At 45.3% G+C, this 17,442-nt stretch overlaps 1 protein-coding gene across 1 annotated transcript in view; it reads left to right on the top strand.

Annotated features, from left to right (window-relative positions):
• Nucleotides 1–16,679, top strand: part of LOC310788883 (E3 ubiquitin-protein ligase NEURL1-like) — a 39,329-nt gene extending 22,650 nt beyond the window's left edge. Inside the window, exons 4-6 of the mRNA XM_083650462.1 lie at nucleotides 4,264–5,040; nucleotides 12,908–13,075; nucleotides 13,231–16,679. Coding sequence (XP_083506588.1) covers nucleotides 4,264–5,040; nucleotides 12,908–13,075; nucleotides 13,231–13,475 — 1,190 coding nt within the window. The 3' untranslated portion in view covers nucleotides 13,476–16,679. The remainder of the gene's footprint in view (nucleotides 1–4,263; nucleotides 5,041–12,907; nucleotides 13,076–13,230) is intronic.
• The last annotated feature ends 763 nt before the right edge of the window (nucleotides 16,680–17,442 follow it).

Raw genomic sequence — 17,442 nt, 5'->3', positions numbered from 1 at the left:
CTGCGGCCTCGTGGGATAACAGCTGATCAGGGGGATATATTCTTCACAACACACTGGCTCTCATGCTATATTGCTTAATTATATACTGTAATGCAAGGTAGCGGTCAGTATCCACTTCATGGGTACAAAAAGCAGCGCCTCCTCCATATTGAGCGGCTGCCGATAATAGTAGATATTGAACATTATAAAACGGCTCTCTCAAATCAAGCAATCTGATTGGTTCACAGCCATTGTATAAATCCAGTAACCCACTCCAATAACCCATGGCCATGGGTTATTGGTTGCCATGGCAACTCTCTTACTAAAAGCCTTTGGTTACCTCAAATGACAATGTAGAAAAAACAAATGGCGGAGACAGCTGTCAGATCCTTGTCAATCGATCTTCGCTTATAACTTTACTAATACTTCGCAGAAAATTATGTTTTGTACAAGAATAGACGCGGGCTAATGTCTTCTTTGCAAAAAAAAGGCTGTTAACCCCGCATTTAACCCCGTAACGTTAGTTGGTGTCGGGCTTTGCAGAAAGCACTCAGCTTCTCAGCAAGCGCCAGGATTGGCCAATGTCAACTTCAGTCTCCAGAACGATCCAATCAAATCACCTGCACGTTCTTGCGGTCCCGCCTTACAGTAGTGTTTCAACTGACTCTATCAGAATACCATGCCAGTCGGACTTATAGTATTATTATTATTATTATATTATCATACTTGGAAACCGTTTTATAAAAGCAATATAGCACTCGAGCTGCGTGGTGTTGTGGCATATATCCCGCTGCTCAGCAGTTATCCCACTCGGCCTGCGGCCTCGTGGGATAACAGCTGATCAGCGGGATATATTCGCCACAACACACATGCTATATTGCTTAAATATCTCGCTAACTGCTTGGCCCTTCTCTTTTCTCTTTCACACACACACACACACACGATAAACACAATGCATTGTGTATTTGAAGCGGTGACCTCATGGCGTTACTCAATGCTTTTGTATTCTTAAGGTGTTTGAGCTCATTCTTTCCCTCCTTTGAGAGCACTATCAGGAAGGTCACACATTCCTTTGGCCTTTCTCTTTCTCTTTATTATCTCTTATCTTCTTCTTTTTTGACACCAGGGTAGAAACTTCCTGGTAACGTTCCCGTTCTTCTCACGGCTCGTTTGCCGTGTCAGTCTTGACCAGTGGGGCAAGCCCACCCCCTTTCCCAGGAAGGTGCAGAAGTCTTTGTTTAAGCTGTAATTCCTCGAATGGCCACTTGGGCTCGGGGGCAGTAGGCAGATCTCCCCATGTTAAAATGCCCGTCTTTGTAACAGGATTAAACATCTTTCCAGTGAGGGGCGAAACACGGTGCGGAAGGACTCAACCCATTCCTTCCCACTCTGCTGACAAAAATCAAGATGGTGACGGCCACCGTTTGAACTCCGCCAGGGAGAAGAAATTTAATGGGATAGCTACGTCCATATTATTTATGTCTATGGTCTTGACAAACAGAAGGCCGTAATATAGCAGGAATAGAAATGATCTCTTGTAGCCTATCGCGGACGGTGTCGGCTGAGTTTGCCTTGAAGACGATAAGGCTGCTAATAATACGAGCCTTATGATTGGTTGTGGACACTCTTGACTGAGGAAGTAATTAAGGTCAAGCAGTTTATCTGCGGCGGGCCGGAGATGTGCTGTGCTGTCTGCGTGATAAAGAGGGGGTGCTGAGGGTTTGCCCTTTCTCTCTCTCTCTCTCCCCCACTCACTGTCCAGCTGCCTCTCTTTATCTATCTTTCATTCTCTCTCTCACACTCCCCCCCCATCTACGTCCCCATAGGGGATGAGGGTGAGCCGTGCAGCTTAGCCATCATGTCAGTCATCCCTCGGCTTTCCACTCTACTCCCATGTCCAATCAGGCTCATTTTAGCCCACGTTAGAGGGCTGTGTTCAATTTGGCAGCCTGTCCCTATAGATCCCCCTGTACTCGGGCTGCAACTAGTCTAAATTACTTATTCATTTTTTATTTAGCATTTATTTAACCAGGTTTGTCCCATTGAGATCAAAGATCTCTTTTACAAGGGAGACCTGGGCGATTATTTTCATTATCGATTAATCTGTCGGTTATTTTCTCGATTAATCGATTATTTGGTCTATAAAATGTCAGAAAATGGTGAAAAATGTTTCCCAAAGCCCAAGATGACGTCCTCAAATGTCTTGTTTTGTCCACAAGCCAAAGATATTCAGTTTACTGTCATAGAGGAGTAAAGAAACCAGAAAATATTCACATCTAAGAAGCTGGAATCAGAGAATCTCGACTTTTGTTCTTAAAAAAATGACTCAAAACGCGATTATCAAAATAGTTGTCGGTTAATTAATTTTCTGTTGATCGATTAATCATTGCGGCCCCAGTCTGTACCAACTGTGTGCTTTGGATAGACGTTTTCTTTTGCTGTCAATGAACTTCCCGATTCAGTCAGCAGAATTAGCATTGGGAAGGCTATTTGTGAGCGTGCTACACAACACACACACACACACACACACACACACACACACACACACACACACACACACACAGAAATGTGATCTGGTTTTAGAACATTAGTCCCTTTCTGTGACAGGGGAAGGTTATTTATAGCACTCGGACGCATGGCTGGAAATATGAATAGTGCAGAGGTAGGGTATAGCTACATGAAGTCAGTGCTGCTGACACCGTGTGTTATGTCAACATAGTAGGACTGGTGGAGGCTCAATACAGCTATTTGGAACCTAATGACTGTATATATACACTTTACTTCCTGACAAAGAATAATGGTACGCCAGCTCCATTAGAGAATGAAATTAATGATAAAATTCTCGGGATTTAATAGCTCATAAAAAAAATGTCATGCTCCAGAAGCTTAATTGTGGCCACGCTCCATGAAGATGACAACACAGTGATAACAAAGTGTGGCTCGTTATCACCCTGCAGGAACGCAAGCACAGAGAGAGTGGCAGCCTAATTGGAGTGGTATCCTGTTCAGTTCAAATGTGTGTGTGTGTGCGCGCGGTGCAGCTGTAATGGGTTTGAGTGTGGCACTGGGTACAACTGCCTAGATAGCTGATCTTGTTCTGAGCTTCGCAGTGGCTTCAGCTGACTCACTTATTTCTGCGTTACATAAAGCGATTACCTCCTCTGACTGTGAAACAGCATTTGCCCTCCAGCAATGTCCCTGCTTAGAGTTCTGATCTGTTGCCGAACACACAAACACAGATTTATTTATTCGTCCTTCTGAACGACATGCTTATATCACAGAGAGAATATAATGGAAGAAGATATTAAACCTCAGCCTCATCTGACCCTCTATTTCAGAAGCTCCAGATCCTGAATATCTATAATATAAATACTTTTCAAATATGTCTTTTTATATATAAAATCCATTCTAGTGAAGGAAATATTCCTGTACAATTCAAGACCTACTTTATAAAAAATTCCTTGTCTCACGCATACTCTACTCGCCAAACTTCGCATCTTCATCTTCCCAAATTTCTTACATCCAGAGGTCAATTTTCTATCAAATATAGAGGTGTGCAACTATGGAATAATTTCATCCATCTGTCAAATATGTCTTCTCTAAAAAATTACAAAATAAGTTTGAAGGAACATTTGATAATTACATTGTAAACTAAATTATAATGTATCTTCTGTAATCAGTGTTTGGTATTTTAACCTGTACTCTCTCTCTCTCCCCCGCACACGCACGCACATACATACACACACACACACACACACACACACACACACGCACACTCACACACACACACACACACACACACACACACACACACACACACACACACACACACTTACATCATTCACATCCTACCTATACTTCCTTGACTACTATGTAATGTATATTTTTGTTTATTTAGGTGGAGGTTCCCTATAAGCCCCCTGGGCTTTTTTACCTCTCCCTGCACAGTATCCTTTCTATTGTACAGCTGTCATTGATGTGTATATTTTATTGTCTTGTTTTTACTGTGCGAATAAATAAACTACAAACTACAAACTACAAACTCAGAGAAGCCTGGAGCCAACATTTGCTTAGTGTGCGCTGTATGATGGCTAGCTTATCATATGGACGATGAATGTAAACCAAACCATTGGTCTGCCTAACAATGAAAGACGAATACTTGAATGAATACATTAAACACAGTGTCCCGTTCAGATTCGTATCTGTGGATGGTTATACTGTCATGTTCGTGTTTTCACTTCATAATAGAGCAAACGAGTCATTACATAACGTCTTTTTCCACAGACAGTGAGATGGTTTCTCTGGACTGCTTGCGTCCTCGTTCCTTTAGGGCCGCCCACCGCGCCTCCATTCGGCGACACGGCGACGAGCCGCGCCTCTCCATCAGCCTGTGTGACCTGAGCCTGCAGCGCACGCAGCTGCGTCTGGAGGAAGACGAGGAGGAAGAGGAGCCTCTCCAGCCTCTGAGCTCCAGCTCCTTCTCGTGCCACGTGCCCCAGAACTCTCAGAACTCCCAGCAGTGCTCGCTGCTGCCCGGCCTGTCGGACAGCGATCTGAACTCCCAGCGCTGCTCGCCGCTGCCCCCCTGCTGGTCGGACAGCGATCTGCACTTCCACTCGGTGCGCGGCGTCCACGTGACGGCGCTGGACGAGCGGACGGTGGCGCGGCTGGATCAGCGCGGCGAGGAGAGGAGCCTGGTGTTCAGCAGCCGCCCGGTGCGCTGCTCAGAGACGGTGCTGGTGAAGGTGACCAAGGCGGCGTCCGCCAGACTCGGCTCTCTCTCCTATGGCGTGACGTCGTGCGACCCGGCCACCCTGAGGCCCGCCGACCTACCCTACAGCCCCGAGGCGCTGGTGGACCGCAAGGAGTTCTGGGCGGTGGCCCGGGTGCCGGCGCCGATCCACAGCGGGGACATCTTGGGCTTTGTGGTGAACGCAGAAGGAGAGGTGATGATGAGCCATAACGGTGTGGGTGCCGGGATGCAGCTGTGTGTGGATAACTCCAGGCCACTGTGGATGTTCTACGCTCTCCATGGCTCCATCACGCAACTCAGGATCTTAGGTCAGTTACCTTTTGGCTCATTTCCACCACATATAACAGCACAGTACGGCTCTACTCTTACCTGCCTTACTCGAGTCGACTCTACTTGATATAGCAAGTTTACTCGCCTCCGGCCACACCTGGTCGTCATAGCGACCGCATATCTGCCCTCCGCCCATAGCCGAAGTAGGCTATAATGTATAACGTTAAAATTAAATCCATACACGGAACTTTTAAACTGGTTATGAAATACTAGTGTCTCTATAATATATGACATACATGGGCAAATAAGACGATCGGCGAGGAGAATGGCTATCAATCTGTTGTTATTTACATACATTCGCTGCGCGGGGGACGGGGGTTACACTATGGGGAGAGGGGGAGCCACTAACCCCGGCGGCCACTCAGCCAGGCAAGACCGCGGCTTCGCTAAACCCCCGCCTCCGGCCTAGCGGAGCCGACAGCGGACTTTTTCTCTCTCAAAACAATTGAAAACCACCGTCATGTTAAAGCTGAGCAAGGAGATCGATTTTATTTCACCAGAGCCGAAGGCAGCAACACAAAAGACCGATGGAAATAACATTAACAGAAGAGAGGATAAGCCCCACTAAACTGGTATCCAGCATTGACAGTAGATAGAGTAAACACGATTCTGCCTGACCAATCAGTCGTCTGCAGTGTTTTCACGTCACCGTATGCAGGGGCGGACTGGGATCATAATTCAGGCCGGGCATTAGATACCAAGCAGGCCAGGCCGATACGGGCCGACGCGCGTGCCGGCGTCCGAAGGGCGGCGCCGAAAAATTTGGGGCGTTTGAAGCTCAATTTGGGCCATTTGAAGCCCAATTTGGGCCGTTTGAAGCCAGATTTGGGTCGTTTAAAGCCAGATTTGGGCTGTTTGAAGCCAGATTTGGGCCGTTTGAAGCCCAATTTGGGCCAAGTCCAATTTTACAATGAGATGCACCCACTTTAAACCTGAATAAAGTAATAAAACCACTAGTAAACCAGTAGGCGGCGCCTGGCCTGCTGTTCAGTGAGTGGCCTGGCCTGGCCTGCAAAAAAAAAAAAAAAAAAAAAGGGGGGGGGGGGGGGGGGGGGTTTGCCAGGCCAGGCCAGGCCAGGCCACCGGGCATTTGCCCGACGTGCCCGATTATGCAGTCCGCCACTGACCGTATGGTACCAGGTCCACAGCGCTGGAACCTCAACAAAGCAGGGGCCAAAACTAGCACGACTCAAACCCGACTCAACCCGGGCTGTCCAGGTTTTTGATCGGTGGAATGAGACAAAAAAGCGAGACGAGCTGGGCAGGGCCGGGCTGATACCAGCGGTGGAAATGGGCCATTTGTTGGGGATATTTTTACATGGTGAAGAAGCCAACCTCGAGGCTTCAAAACGGTCCAAAAAGCTACGTCCATATATTTTATACGCTCTATGCTCCCAACCCAAGTGTACGAATCCTGAATATGAATATTGAGTAGGGAATAATAACTGAATGGCCAGCAGCTGCATGGGTGCTGTCGTGTAGGTGAACCTGGCAAGCGGAAGGAGATTTTCCATTAGCTCCAATGGTTTTGTTGTTGTTGTTACGTATACCCCTTTGGACAGCGCAACTGCTAATGAATAAAGATTATGAGTCAGGAAATATAGACGTGTTAACAAGAGCTTCTAGATACGTCAGTTGTAGGTAACTTTTTCCATTCAGAAGTAAACGCAGCCTCTGGTCCTTGAATGACCCTCGGAGGCTCAGGCTCTTCCAGCTCAGCCAAGTCGTGAAATCCTTTCCCTCTCCCTCGCTTTCTCAAGCTTTTATCAACTCATATATCTCTCTGGGAATTTACCATTCTCCACCCACGCTTTGAGTGTAACACACACACACACACACACACACACACACACACACACACACACACACACAGAGAGCGCTCAGCAATATCAGACTCAAAATGAGCAGAAACAATACTAACATGTCAGAGGCTAAATAATGGCTGACAGGTTCAGGAACTGTTGGAAATGGGGGTTTAATGACAACCAGTGGTGGTGTTTGGCGCTTTCAGGCCATTTCTCTTTCCATGAGCTGCTCCAGTGGTTTGCATTGATTTTCATACAAACTCTGTGGAGGAAGATGGATGTATGATTTGTTTTGCCATATGTCGTGGTGATGATGATATAGGCAGAAACAAAAATGTGTTGGTTGAAGATGTGTGGCAGTTATAGTTTTCTGGTTTGCCATAAAGTAGGCGTCTGATGCCTCCGAGCTCTTACATTTCAGATCATTTCATTGCGTACCGGGTCAGAACATATCTGAGTGCAGATACAGTGAGGCCATTGTCGGAGTTTCCACTCAGTTTGGAAAATGGCAATAAATGTGGGTCAGACGCAGAAATAGTCGCAAATATTGGCAAAGAGTTCCCACCGAGCAACGCGTCTCCTCTGTATTAGTTTTAATTTGTGTTTTTTTCCCCTTTAGTGAATAAATTAATAAAGCTTCCGTCAATGTTGTAAAAGTTTAATTAAAATGTGAAATATGTAAAACCGACTTAACTCAAGCTCCTGCACTTATGGGGGATTTGAAATTCTCTTTACTGATGGAGCTGTAGCGATCACTTGAATGCTAATGATGTCATTATGGATGTGAAATACTGTGTTATGCTGCCTGTAAGCAACAGATGCTGCGTGCCGGGGATTTGTTTATAAGCCCTACAGCAGTGCTTCTCTTCAGTACCCCCTTTCCCTGATTTCTCAATCAATGTACCCCTTTACCCGACTACAACATTTTGCTTAGAAAACTTCAAGAGAAGAACTAGAGACTAGGGGTGTGCCACCTTAGGCACCTCACGATTCGATTCGATTACGATTAAGGGTGCCACGATTCGATTATTAAACGATTATTACGATTATTACGATTAATCACGATTTTCGATGCATCTTTTTCACCAAACAGGATTTTTTTTAAGCAAGGTATATTTGTCAGTATCCATTAATTAAAGTAAACAAACAAATGTACCTCCATTATCTTCAGTTGCGAGTGAAGTCCACGCATCACATGTTACAGCCACCCTGCATGCTTTCTTCAGTGATTCCAGTTTCCAGTACTTCGGTTTTGGTCTCGTTTTACAGTTAAGGAACTGCTTTCCGGGCGAAATACCGTATTTTTTGCAAATAAAGCAAAAAAATAATTACAAAAAAAAATAAAAAAAATAATGCAATTTTTTGTAAATCGATAATCGAACATTGTGAATCGATTTTAATCGTCACGTGACTCATCGCGATGCATCTAAAAAACGATTAATCGGCACACCCCTACTAGAGACCCATTTGGAGCGCACATCACAGGGTTAGTTGTGCACGCATCACGGTATCCAAAACTCTGAGGAAGCAACTGAAGCCGAAACGAGAGAGATCCCCGGAATACAGGAAAGACATCTTGTGCTGGAAATTCCCACTTGGAATATGACGATGTGCGGCACTGCAGGTTTGGCAATGTAGTTGGATCCTAGACCCATCCTGACAGTGAGTACGGGTCAGGAAACCTCACCCCATTGAAAGAGTTCGCTTATTTGTGTAAGGTAACCTGGCGGCGGCGGCGTCAAGTCAAGTTTATTTCCATATTTCTATGACAGCTGAACCACTAGTTGTAACTTTCTGCAACCAGTTCGGCTCCGCCCACAAAATACGTAATCGCTGTTGACAAACATAAAAAGGGTCTATAGCGATGCAATGAATGAATGATAACCCACCTTTTGAAGAATATAACATTCCAAAATAAGAAAGGGAGTTAAAGAGTTGCAATTAGTGCCTCCTGGGGAGATTTATTTTAACGTTTCATTTACTTTTATGATTTACTCTTACATTTTTCCATTTTCCCCTTTCTCTCAACCTGTCAAAAAGAGGGGAAAAAAGGAAATTGCATTGCATGTACTGTAATCCTCTCCTCTCCTCTCCTCTCCCCTCCTCTCCATCAGAACAGTGCTGAGGAGGTTATTTCTGTCTTGCGTGGGCTCCCAGCAGCCAGCAGTATGTATCTGGAGGGGGCCCCGTGATAGCTCCTTATGATGCCCTCCATATGCATTATTAAAATGTAATTGCACGGAGGTTTGAAACGCTGGGTTTTCCACCCACACTGTGTTTCCATAACACCGGTCCTGCAATCCTCTCTCCCTCTCTCTGTACTTCCCCCTTTTCCCCATGCGTTCTCTTTCTCTTCCTCACTCGCCCTCTCCTCTCCTCGAGTCATTAGCCTCTCCAGCTGTGGGGAGTCTCTGCTCACCCACTCAGTGCAGCCGCGCGCCACGCGTTGCCATGGAAACATCTATAGCCACCGAGGCAAGTGACAGTTTGTCATGGCCGGGTGTTGTCAGGCCTGTGAAGTGGAACAGATGGGGGAGTGTGTCGCTCTCATGTGCTCATCCTGCCTGCGTCGTCTTAGGAACCACGATGTGACGTCGTGCATGTTAGCTTTCAGGACCAGTAATGTCCTAGTTAACTGTTCCTGCATCACCACCCTGTCCGTGTGTGTGTGTGTGTGTGTGTGTGCGTAGTGTGTGTGGTGTGTAGTTTGTGTGTAGTGTGTCTGTGTGTGTGTAGTGTGTGTGTGGGGTGTGTAGTGTGTGTGTGTGTGTGTGTGTGTGTGTGTGTGTGTCTGTGTGCGTGTAGTGTGTGTGTTGTGTGTGTGCGTGTGTGTTGTGTGTGTGTGGGGGGTGTAGTGTGTGTGTGTGTGGTGTGTGTGTGTCTGTGTGTAGTGTGTCTGTGTGTGTAGTGTGTGTCTGTGTGTGTAGTGTGTGTGTGCGTGTGGCGTGCATGTGTGCGTGTGTGGTGTGTGTGTGTGTCTGTGTGTGTGTGCGTGTACATTTGATTCTCCATGTGGTTTGCTGGTGTCATAAATCAAGAATGTGTCAGATGCCAACATAGCAGTAGAAGATGATCTTGGTGAGGTTGGTGTGACACTGATCTCCATGTTTGATAAGCATGTGTTGTTGGAAGCCACCAGAGACACTCTGGATTTTTGGGGATCTTCGTTCCTCGTACAGGCCGGCCCACTGTCCCGCCTCCTGCATAGCCCCGCCTCCTGCATAGCCAAACGCATTTGTGCTCCCACAGCCAGCGGTCAATTCATATCATGAGAGAAGGTGAGAGCTACGTTAGTTGAAAGGAATGGACACACACTGTAAATAAGCATGACGGTTCTTTGTTCTGTCTTATTAGAGGTGACCAGGATGTTTGCTAACAGCTGGGCTGTCACATAGTGCTACGGATTTATTTGTAGTCTTGTACTGTATATATATCCTACTGTATGCACAATTATATGGACACTTCTGGATGCACACTGCAAATAGCTAGGCTACAAACACATTGGTCCCCATACAAAACAATAGTAACCACCTTCAACAGATCAAATTGTTATCAAAACTTTTTGAGATTTTGCCCTGTTAGAATTATGCATAAAATGTGTATATTCTCGCCATAGCAATAAACCCCACAAATATGTTTTCTTTTCTTAAATTTTGTTCATTCATTTGTATTTTATATGTTTGACCATCTTTATTTAACCTTTGTGAGCAAAGTCAAGCCACTATTAGGGAAGTGAAGAGCTGTCATTGTAGGGACGTCTGCTGAGCAAATGACTGACAAAATGGGGGTAGGAGGTAAACTAACAGTATGAATTAATTTGACACACGGCCGGATGCTTGTGCCAAGCTAGCAGCCGGCCAGACAGCGTAGCAAATATCTCCATCATGGTCAGGTGAAGGACAATGTGTAAACATCAACAATGCTTTATGCTCGCCAGACAGACGAGATGAGAATGTGTCTGTGGAACTGAACTGGCATCTACAGTAGGTCTTCTCCTCTGTGGAGTGAGATGAGCTGCCAATATGAGGAACGCTCTCTTCCATGCCCAGAGGGACCATGGGCGAAATGAGAGAGAGAGAGAGGGTGGGGGGGAGTGTGTGTGTGTGTGGGGGGGGTCCTCACAGACACCCACACTGTGGACTCACAAGTCATCTGCAAGGAGATAGCACAGACTTTGTGAGTGTGTGCGATTCTGTGTGTGTGTGTGTGTGTGCGCGTGTGTGTGGGCGAGAGGGACAGACTGAGACAGAGAGAGAGTGAGAGATGAGCCAAGACATCCGCTCTCTTCCATGTGCTAATTATCAGCTCAGAGCGGCACACACTGTGAAGGATCATGGGGAACGTAGTTTTACAGTTACACAAGCGTTACATTTGGCTCTGTTGCACACTTGAGTCAGGCCATAGCAACTCATACAGTAGGAGAGCTGCAATGATTAACCGATTAATAAATTAGTTCTCAACTATTAAATGAATTGCTAACTATTTTGATAATGGATTAATCGGTTTGATTATTTAAAAGAAATGTAAAAATAAAGATTATCTGATTCCAGCTTCTTAAATGTGAATATTTTCTGTTTTCTTTATTCCTCTATGACAGTAAAATTGAATATCTTTGGGTTGTGGACAGAACAGGGACTCAGTGGGTAGCACTGTTGCCTCACAGGTCACAGCAAGAAGGTTCTGGGTTCAAAGCCCGGTCCATCCCAGGTCCTTTCTGTGTGGGGTTTGCATGTTCTCCCCGTGTTCGTGTGGGGTTCCGCCAGGACAGGTGCTCCAGTTTCCTCCCACCATCAAAGACATGTATGTTAGTGTTAATACTCCTGTCAGTCCCCCGGACCAAGACACTGGCAATCGAACTGGAGTTGGTCCCCGGGCGCTGCACTGCGTCTGCCCACTGCTCCTATAGTTCTAGGAAGGTTCCTAGTAGAGGATGGGTCAAATGCAGAGGATGCAGTTCCCCACAGGGACAATAAAGGAGGTCCCATTCCGTGCAAAAGCTGTTTTTACTTGTAAATGCATATATACTGCTGTCATCCCTCCCTGTAATGAGTGGTCACAAGCTCAGAACTGCCACAGTTGGATTTGTCCCTATCCAGCTTCCCCCTGCAGTCTCCTTCAAGCCACGCCCCCAAACGCTCTGTTCCCCCAGACGGGGTATCGGGACGTCACGATGGTCCTCAAGCATACTGCGCGCGTCTCTCTCACACAAGCTATCTGCACCATTTTGTCTATAGCCACAAAATTAACACTTCTAGCTGGAGCGACACCAACTGTACGTGATCCAGCAACTGCGGAGGTGCATTCGGTAAGTCTAGGCATTTTGAGATGTCCTCTTTAGCGTAGCAACCGTTAAGTTAGCGATACGTTAGTTGTGGACACAACCTAGCGTGCTGGTCCACAGACGCTAATCTGATTGGCCGCTGGGAGCCTGGGGCGGGCTCTCCCTCAGCGGCCAATGGGAACTGTTAGTTCTGAATATATTATAGAAACAGACCATTCTTGGGACGCAACGAGATGAGGAAGTGACAACTCCATCACAACAAACGGGGTTGCTATATTTTCGACAAATTAATCCAGAATCATGTTTTATGGACCAGAGACACACGTTTTTAAGAGGTTACAGCTGCACGAATTGGGACCTTTAACAAGACATTTGAGGACGTGATCTTGGGCTTTGGGAAACACTGATTTATCGACGAAATAATTTATCGACAATTAAAATAATCATTAGTTGCAGCCCTAAAGGCTTGCACTTGCACACCAAGTCCGTATTTTTCGTCACACACCGACTCCGAAACTTTCGTCCGTCATTCAAGTTTTCGGAACAGGTTTGATTTTCTGCGTTTTTCGCATCAGTCAATAGCTTTTTGCGAGCTGGGACCCATCTGTGTTTTCAGATCACGGATTAAGAAAAATGCACACGAAAACAAACCTTTACTCATAGATGACCTGCATGTTTATACACAGAACAGACCAAAAAAAGAAAAGAAATCAAAAGTGAATCTTTGGTAAGTGCTGATTGTCTTTTCTGCCCCTACAGGCTCCTCTCTGCACCCGGACCTCCGAGGGCCATCGGCCCCCAGCTCCCCGTCCTGCACACCCAGCACCCCCACACTGCTGTGCAGTGGCAACTCAGAGCCCAACCTCAACATCAACCTCAACTCCAGCCTCAACACCAGCTACCACACAGCCTTCACTTCCTCCACAGGTCTGTCATTTTTATTCCATATTCGCCTCTGCTTTGGACACATCTGTCTCCACCATGACATGCTCTCTCTCTCGATATATCTCTCTCTCTGTCACTTACTATCTCAATCTCTGTCTCACTCATTCACACATCTCCACTATCTGTCCCCATCTCAGGTACCACCCCCGGCTCTCCATTCTCCAGCCACCCGGACTCCCCTACCTTCCCGTCCTGCTCGGCGTCCTGGAGCGATGAGTGCACCATCTGCTACGAGAACGTGGTGGACACGGTGCTGTACGCCTGCGGACACATGTGTCTCTGCTACGCCTGCGGCCTCAAACTCAAGAAGATGGCCAACGCTTGCTGCCCCATCTGCAGGAGGACAATCAAAGACATCATCAAGACCTACCGGAGTACGTAGTGCGTGGAGGAGATGATGCAGATTCTTCGTGTCAGGGAAGTTGTGAAACGCCATCTTTAGGAACGTGTAGATACGGACACAGCACATGTGATTTATGGTTCAGCTACAGCCATCAAAGACATTATATGGGCCTAGCAGAGCGTTAAAAGCCCCGCTTGTTTGTGTGTGTGAAATCTGGCTCAGGTACACTACAGCAGGATAAATCATAAATAACATCATGTCTATTTTATGTCAAATGCATATTGCATAGCCTTGGAGAGCCACCAGTGACGTCTCCATAGGGAGCCAGCAATGAGATTCATCAGAGTACCTCAGAAAGATGGTTCCGCTCATCAAGAGCAAAATCATGTGGTACAAATTGCAGATTGGACCTGGCACCGCTAAGCCACAGCTCGGCCCGCCATTGTCCAGCGACTTGTCTGCGGTCTCCGCATCTATTGTAGAGGAAAGTGTAATCCACGAGAGGCATCGGTCTTACTTACTGCAGAACAATAACCCTCCATCCTGCGGGCGATAGCATCGCCGCTAGGTCGTTTCACAGCAGTGAAGCTGTCCAGAGCCACAGAGGACGCGAGGAGAACTACAGTATCTGTGGTTTCATCAGCCGCGTGTCAGAAGACATCAGGTCGCAAAGTGCTGTTTTACAATGAGAATCAATCCTCCTGTGAATCTGCCTGAAAGCGTTTGAGCAGAGAAACAAAGGGGTTTTGTAGTTTTTGTCGTTGTATTCATACAGTTAAGACACATGGGGAGAGAACAGCCTTGGAGCGCTTCTAAATTGTCCCATTGTGAGGATTTCCAAATGCATTTGTTTCATATAAGTGCATTCTCTTGCAATAAGATACAGTCAAATGCATCGAGCTAAAGGCGAGTCGTTAAAGAAGCCATATTTTATGGGATAATTGAGGTGTTTTGCAGAATCTCCTCTCGCTACGGCGCGCGGCGCTTCTGTGCACAGATAAGAGCGATTGTGTGGAGGGTAAAACGAGTGAATATCCTCGCCATAGAAGGTCACACGGTGAATGAGGAAGTAAATCAATGAAGACGGAAAGAAAGAGAGAGAGAGAGGAGGTGGAGAGAGGATATTGCATGTTTACGGAGAGAGAGATGCTACCGAGTGAAGGAAGGGGCACCTTTGTAGTGCGTCTGCTCAGCAGCATTCAAAGGGAAGGAACCATTTTGCTCAGGCACACCGGCTCCATCAAAACCCCCTGCAGGACGGCCCGTAAAAATGTGCGACTTGCAAAGGTCACATGGGGCCAGCTTGGAAAAAGACAAATAAAACGGTATGTGCAATCGGGGACAAGGATGTAGCTTGTTATTGTTCGACTGACATTTGAATATCAGTTGCTGAGCCGAGTGCTGCTTACAGCAAAATGTTGATGCAAACTCCTTGGACATTTCGTCTTGCCTAAGGCATTATGTACCGTTTTGAATTGTAAAAAATTTAAAATAAGAAGAAGAAAGAAACCAAGCCATTTTCAGGTGTTGAGACTTTACTCAGTCATTTGTAAGATAATTGTATTATTATATATTATAGATTCCCCCCATGGTGTCGAAGGCGAGCTTATCATCTCGCCAAGGAACAATTGTGCAGTAGAGCATTCGTGTCATAGTGGCATCTTTCTATACTTGTGTGCCTTCAAGAGAGGAGTCTGGACTTACATTGGTCAGTTAGGCTACAAACACTGTGGAAACCACTTCTGTAACGAGAGGACTCTTTGAGGCTCACCTTCATTCCGAGTCGCTCTTAGATTGTCATGTCTCAGATGGGAGAAGCTATAATAAGCACACAACCTGAGTACCAGTGCAAAGCTATTTCTGTTTGATTTTGAAGCTGACGTTTCCGTGTGCTTGATATCAGTGTATGAAGTTCTTCACTCCAGGTGATAAAATGTCTAAACATCGCCTCGTCCACTCTGTCACTGCATTGCATAATACTGGAATTTGGTTGTGCTTGAGATTCTTGAGAAGCCTTTGACAGTACATTTCTACCTGTGTTTTTTCCTGACCAAATATGACCTTGCAGAAATTAAACATTGTGAAACACTTTGATAGAAAAAATATATATATTGATGATGATGAGTGTAATAATAACTGTACATTATGAGATTTATTTATTTTGTCAATGCTATTATAATGAATTATTGCCGTTTGTTTTATATGTACCAGGTCAGAAAAGTATTGTTTGTTTTATTGTTGCATTGGTAAAGACTACAAGGTTTATTCCCCTGTAAGGCACTGTGGTTGTTTTAGCTGATTTTCACAATAAGATATGGTATTATTGTGGGATTATAACGCGTAAAGTTGGTATTGCATTGCTTACCTAATTACCTAAGTCGTTGGTATCCAAATCATATTTTCCCTACTTTTGCACATTTAAAGGAACACTCCTCCTATTTTCAATCAGCTTGATATACAAAATCAGTAGTATATCTGATGTCATTTGAGCATGAATGACATCACTGGTCCACAACTTAAAGGATGGCTTTGCCGATTATCAACCCACTTTGTATCATAAAGTCGTTACTATAAGCAGATGGGCAGTGTTTACCTTCGCTATATGTTTTCCACACGGAGAATATCCTCCATTTGTCCTGCTTGCAGAAACACCAGCTGCAAGTCTTTAAGCTTCGTTAAGGCTCTTCCATGCGATTCTCTGTGGATGTGCGTGCGCAGCGCATACTTAAAAAATAAAAATTATGTGTGACATAAAACGCGTTACAGCGGAGCGTTTTGCCAGAGGATGAAATGGGAGCTCTCCGTGTGGAAAACATATTATAGCGAAGGTAAACACTGCCCATCTGCATATATTAGCAACATTATAATGATACAAAGTGGGTTGACAATCGGCAAAGCCATCCTTTAACTCAAATCAACTCTCAATACCTGTCAAACTAAATGAATGACAAAACTCTTTAGTTTTCAGATATACTACTGATTTTGTAATGATATAAAGCTGGTTGAAAATCTGCGGAGTGTTCCTTCAAGTCCCATCTTGCCCTTTATGAATAGTGCCAGATAGACATAATCTTGACAACCTGTTTGAGATCGTTTCTCAAATGTGACCAAATATTTACGAGTCCAAACAAAACCAGCAAGTAAGTGAAGCAAGTTAGATGGAACTGTGTGTGTTTTGGACAAGAAAAATAAAACCGGCTCTTAATGTCTGCTTCCTGTGCACAGCATTTCTATTAGTTGTCAAAAAATAATAATCAGAATTTGCTAATTGTGTTCATTATGTTATTCAGATGAACATGACTTGAAAATAAAGTTCAAGAACAGTCTAAACCACTGGCTTTAATTATTTACTCTGTCTTACGCTTAAAACCTAACATCAATGTCTATATTTTACATTATAGCCAGGTAGAGATGTTTGATGATTGAACATGCATACATTTGGGCAATAGTCAAAGAACAAAAAAGGTAGTCATCTCTCAGATGCTTAACACTCAGCAAGATCCTTCTTTCTCCACAGTAGTTTTCTTGTGTAACATCCCACCATAGCGTATGAATAACAAAGGCGAGAGCTTTTAGTAAACAGCTATAACTCAGGGAGAAAGTGTTTAGAGTCGTGGTATGTAGACCTGGCCAGAGTGAACATCATCTGTTATTTACTAGCCCTGCAGGCCCTGCTTAATGCAGCACTGTTTTAAGCTGCACTCCAACAGCACAAATAGAGGCATGACGTGTGGACATGAAACAGACAGGCCGCGGACGTGAGAGGGGACTACACAGCCAGGGGTTTGTGAAGTGACAGGAATACAGTATATCTCTCCCTGGTGTCTGTGTTCTACACCCAGACTTTCCACTCAGACCTCTCAGTGAACCTGCATGTCCGCCTTTCCTTACAGAGGCTTAAGGACTTCTGGCAGATTTTTGCTTGAGTTGTGTTGTGATATCTCTTCTAAGACAGCCGTTTGGTCAAATATACATGCTCTCTATTAGCGTGTCCGATTTGTATTCA

Source organism: Poromitra crassiceps (assembly GCF_964638095.1).
Source record: "Poromitra crassiceps genome assembly, chromosome: 14".
In the NCBI taxonomy this organism is placed as follows: domain Eukaryota; kingdom Metazoa; phylum Chordata; class Actinopteri; order Beryciformes; family Melamphaidae; genus Poromitra; species Poromitra crassiceps.
This window is presented reverse-complemented; position numbering and strand designations above follow the sequence as displayed.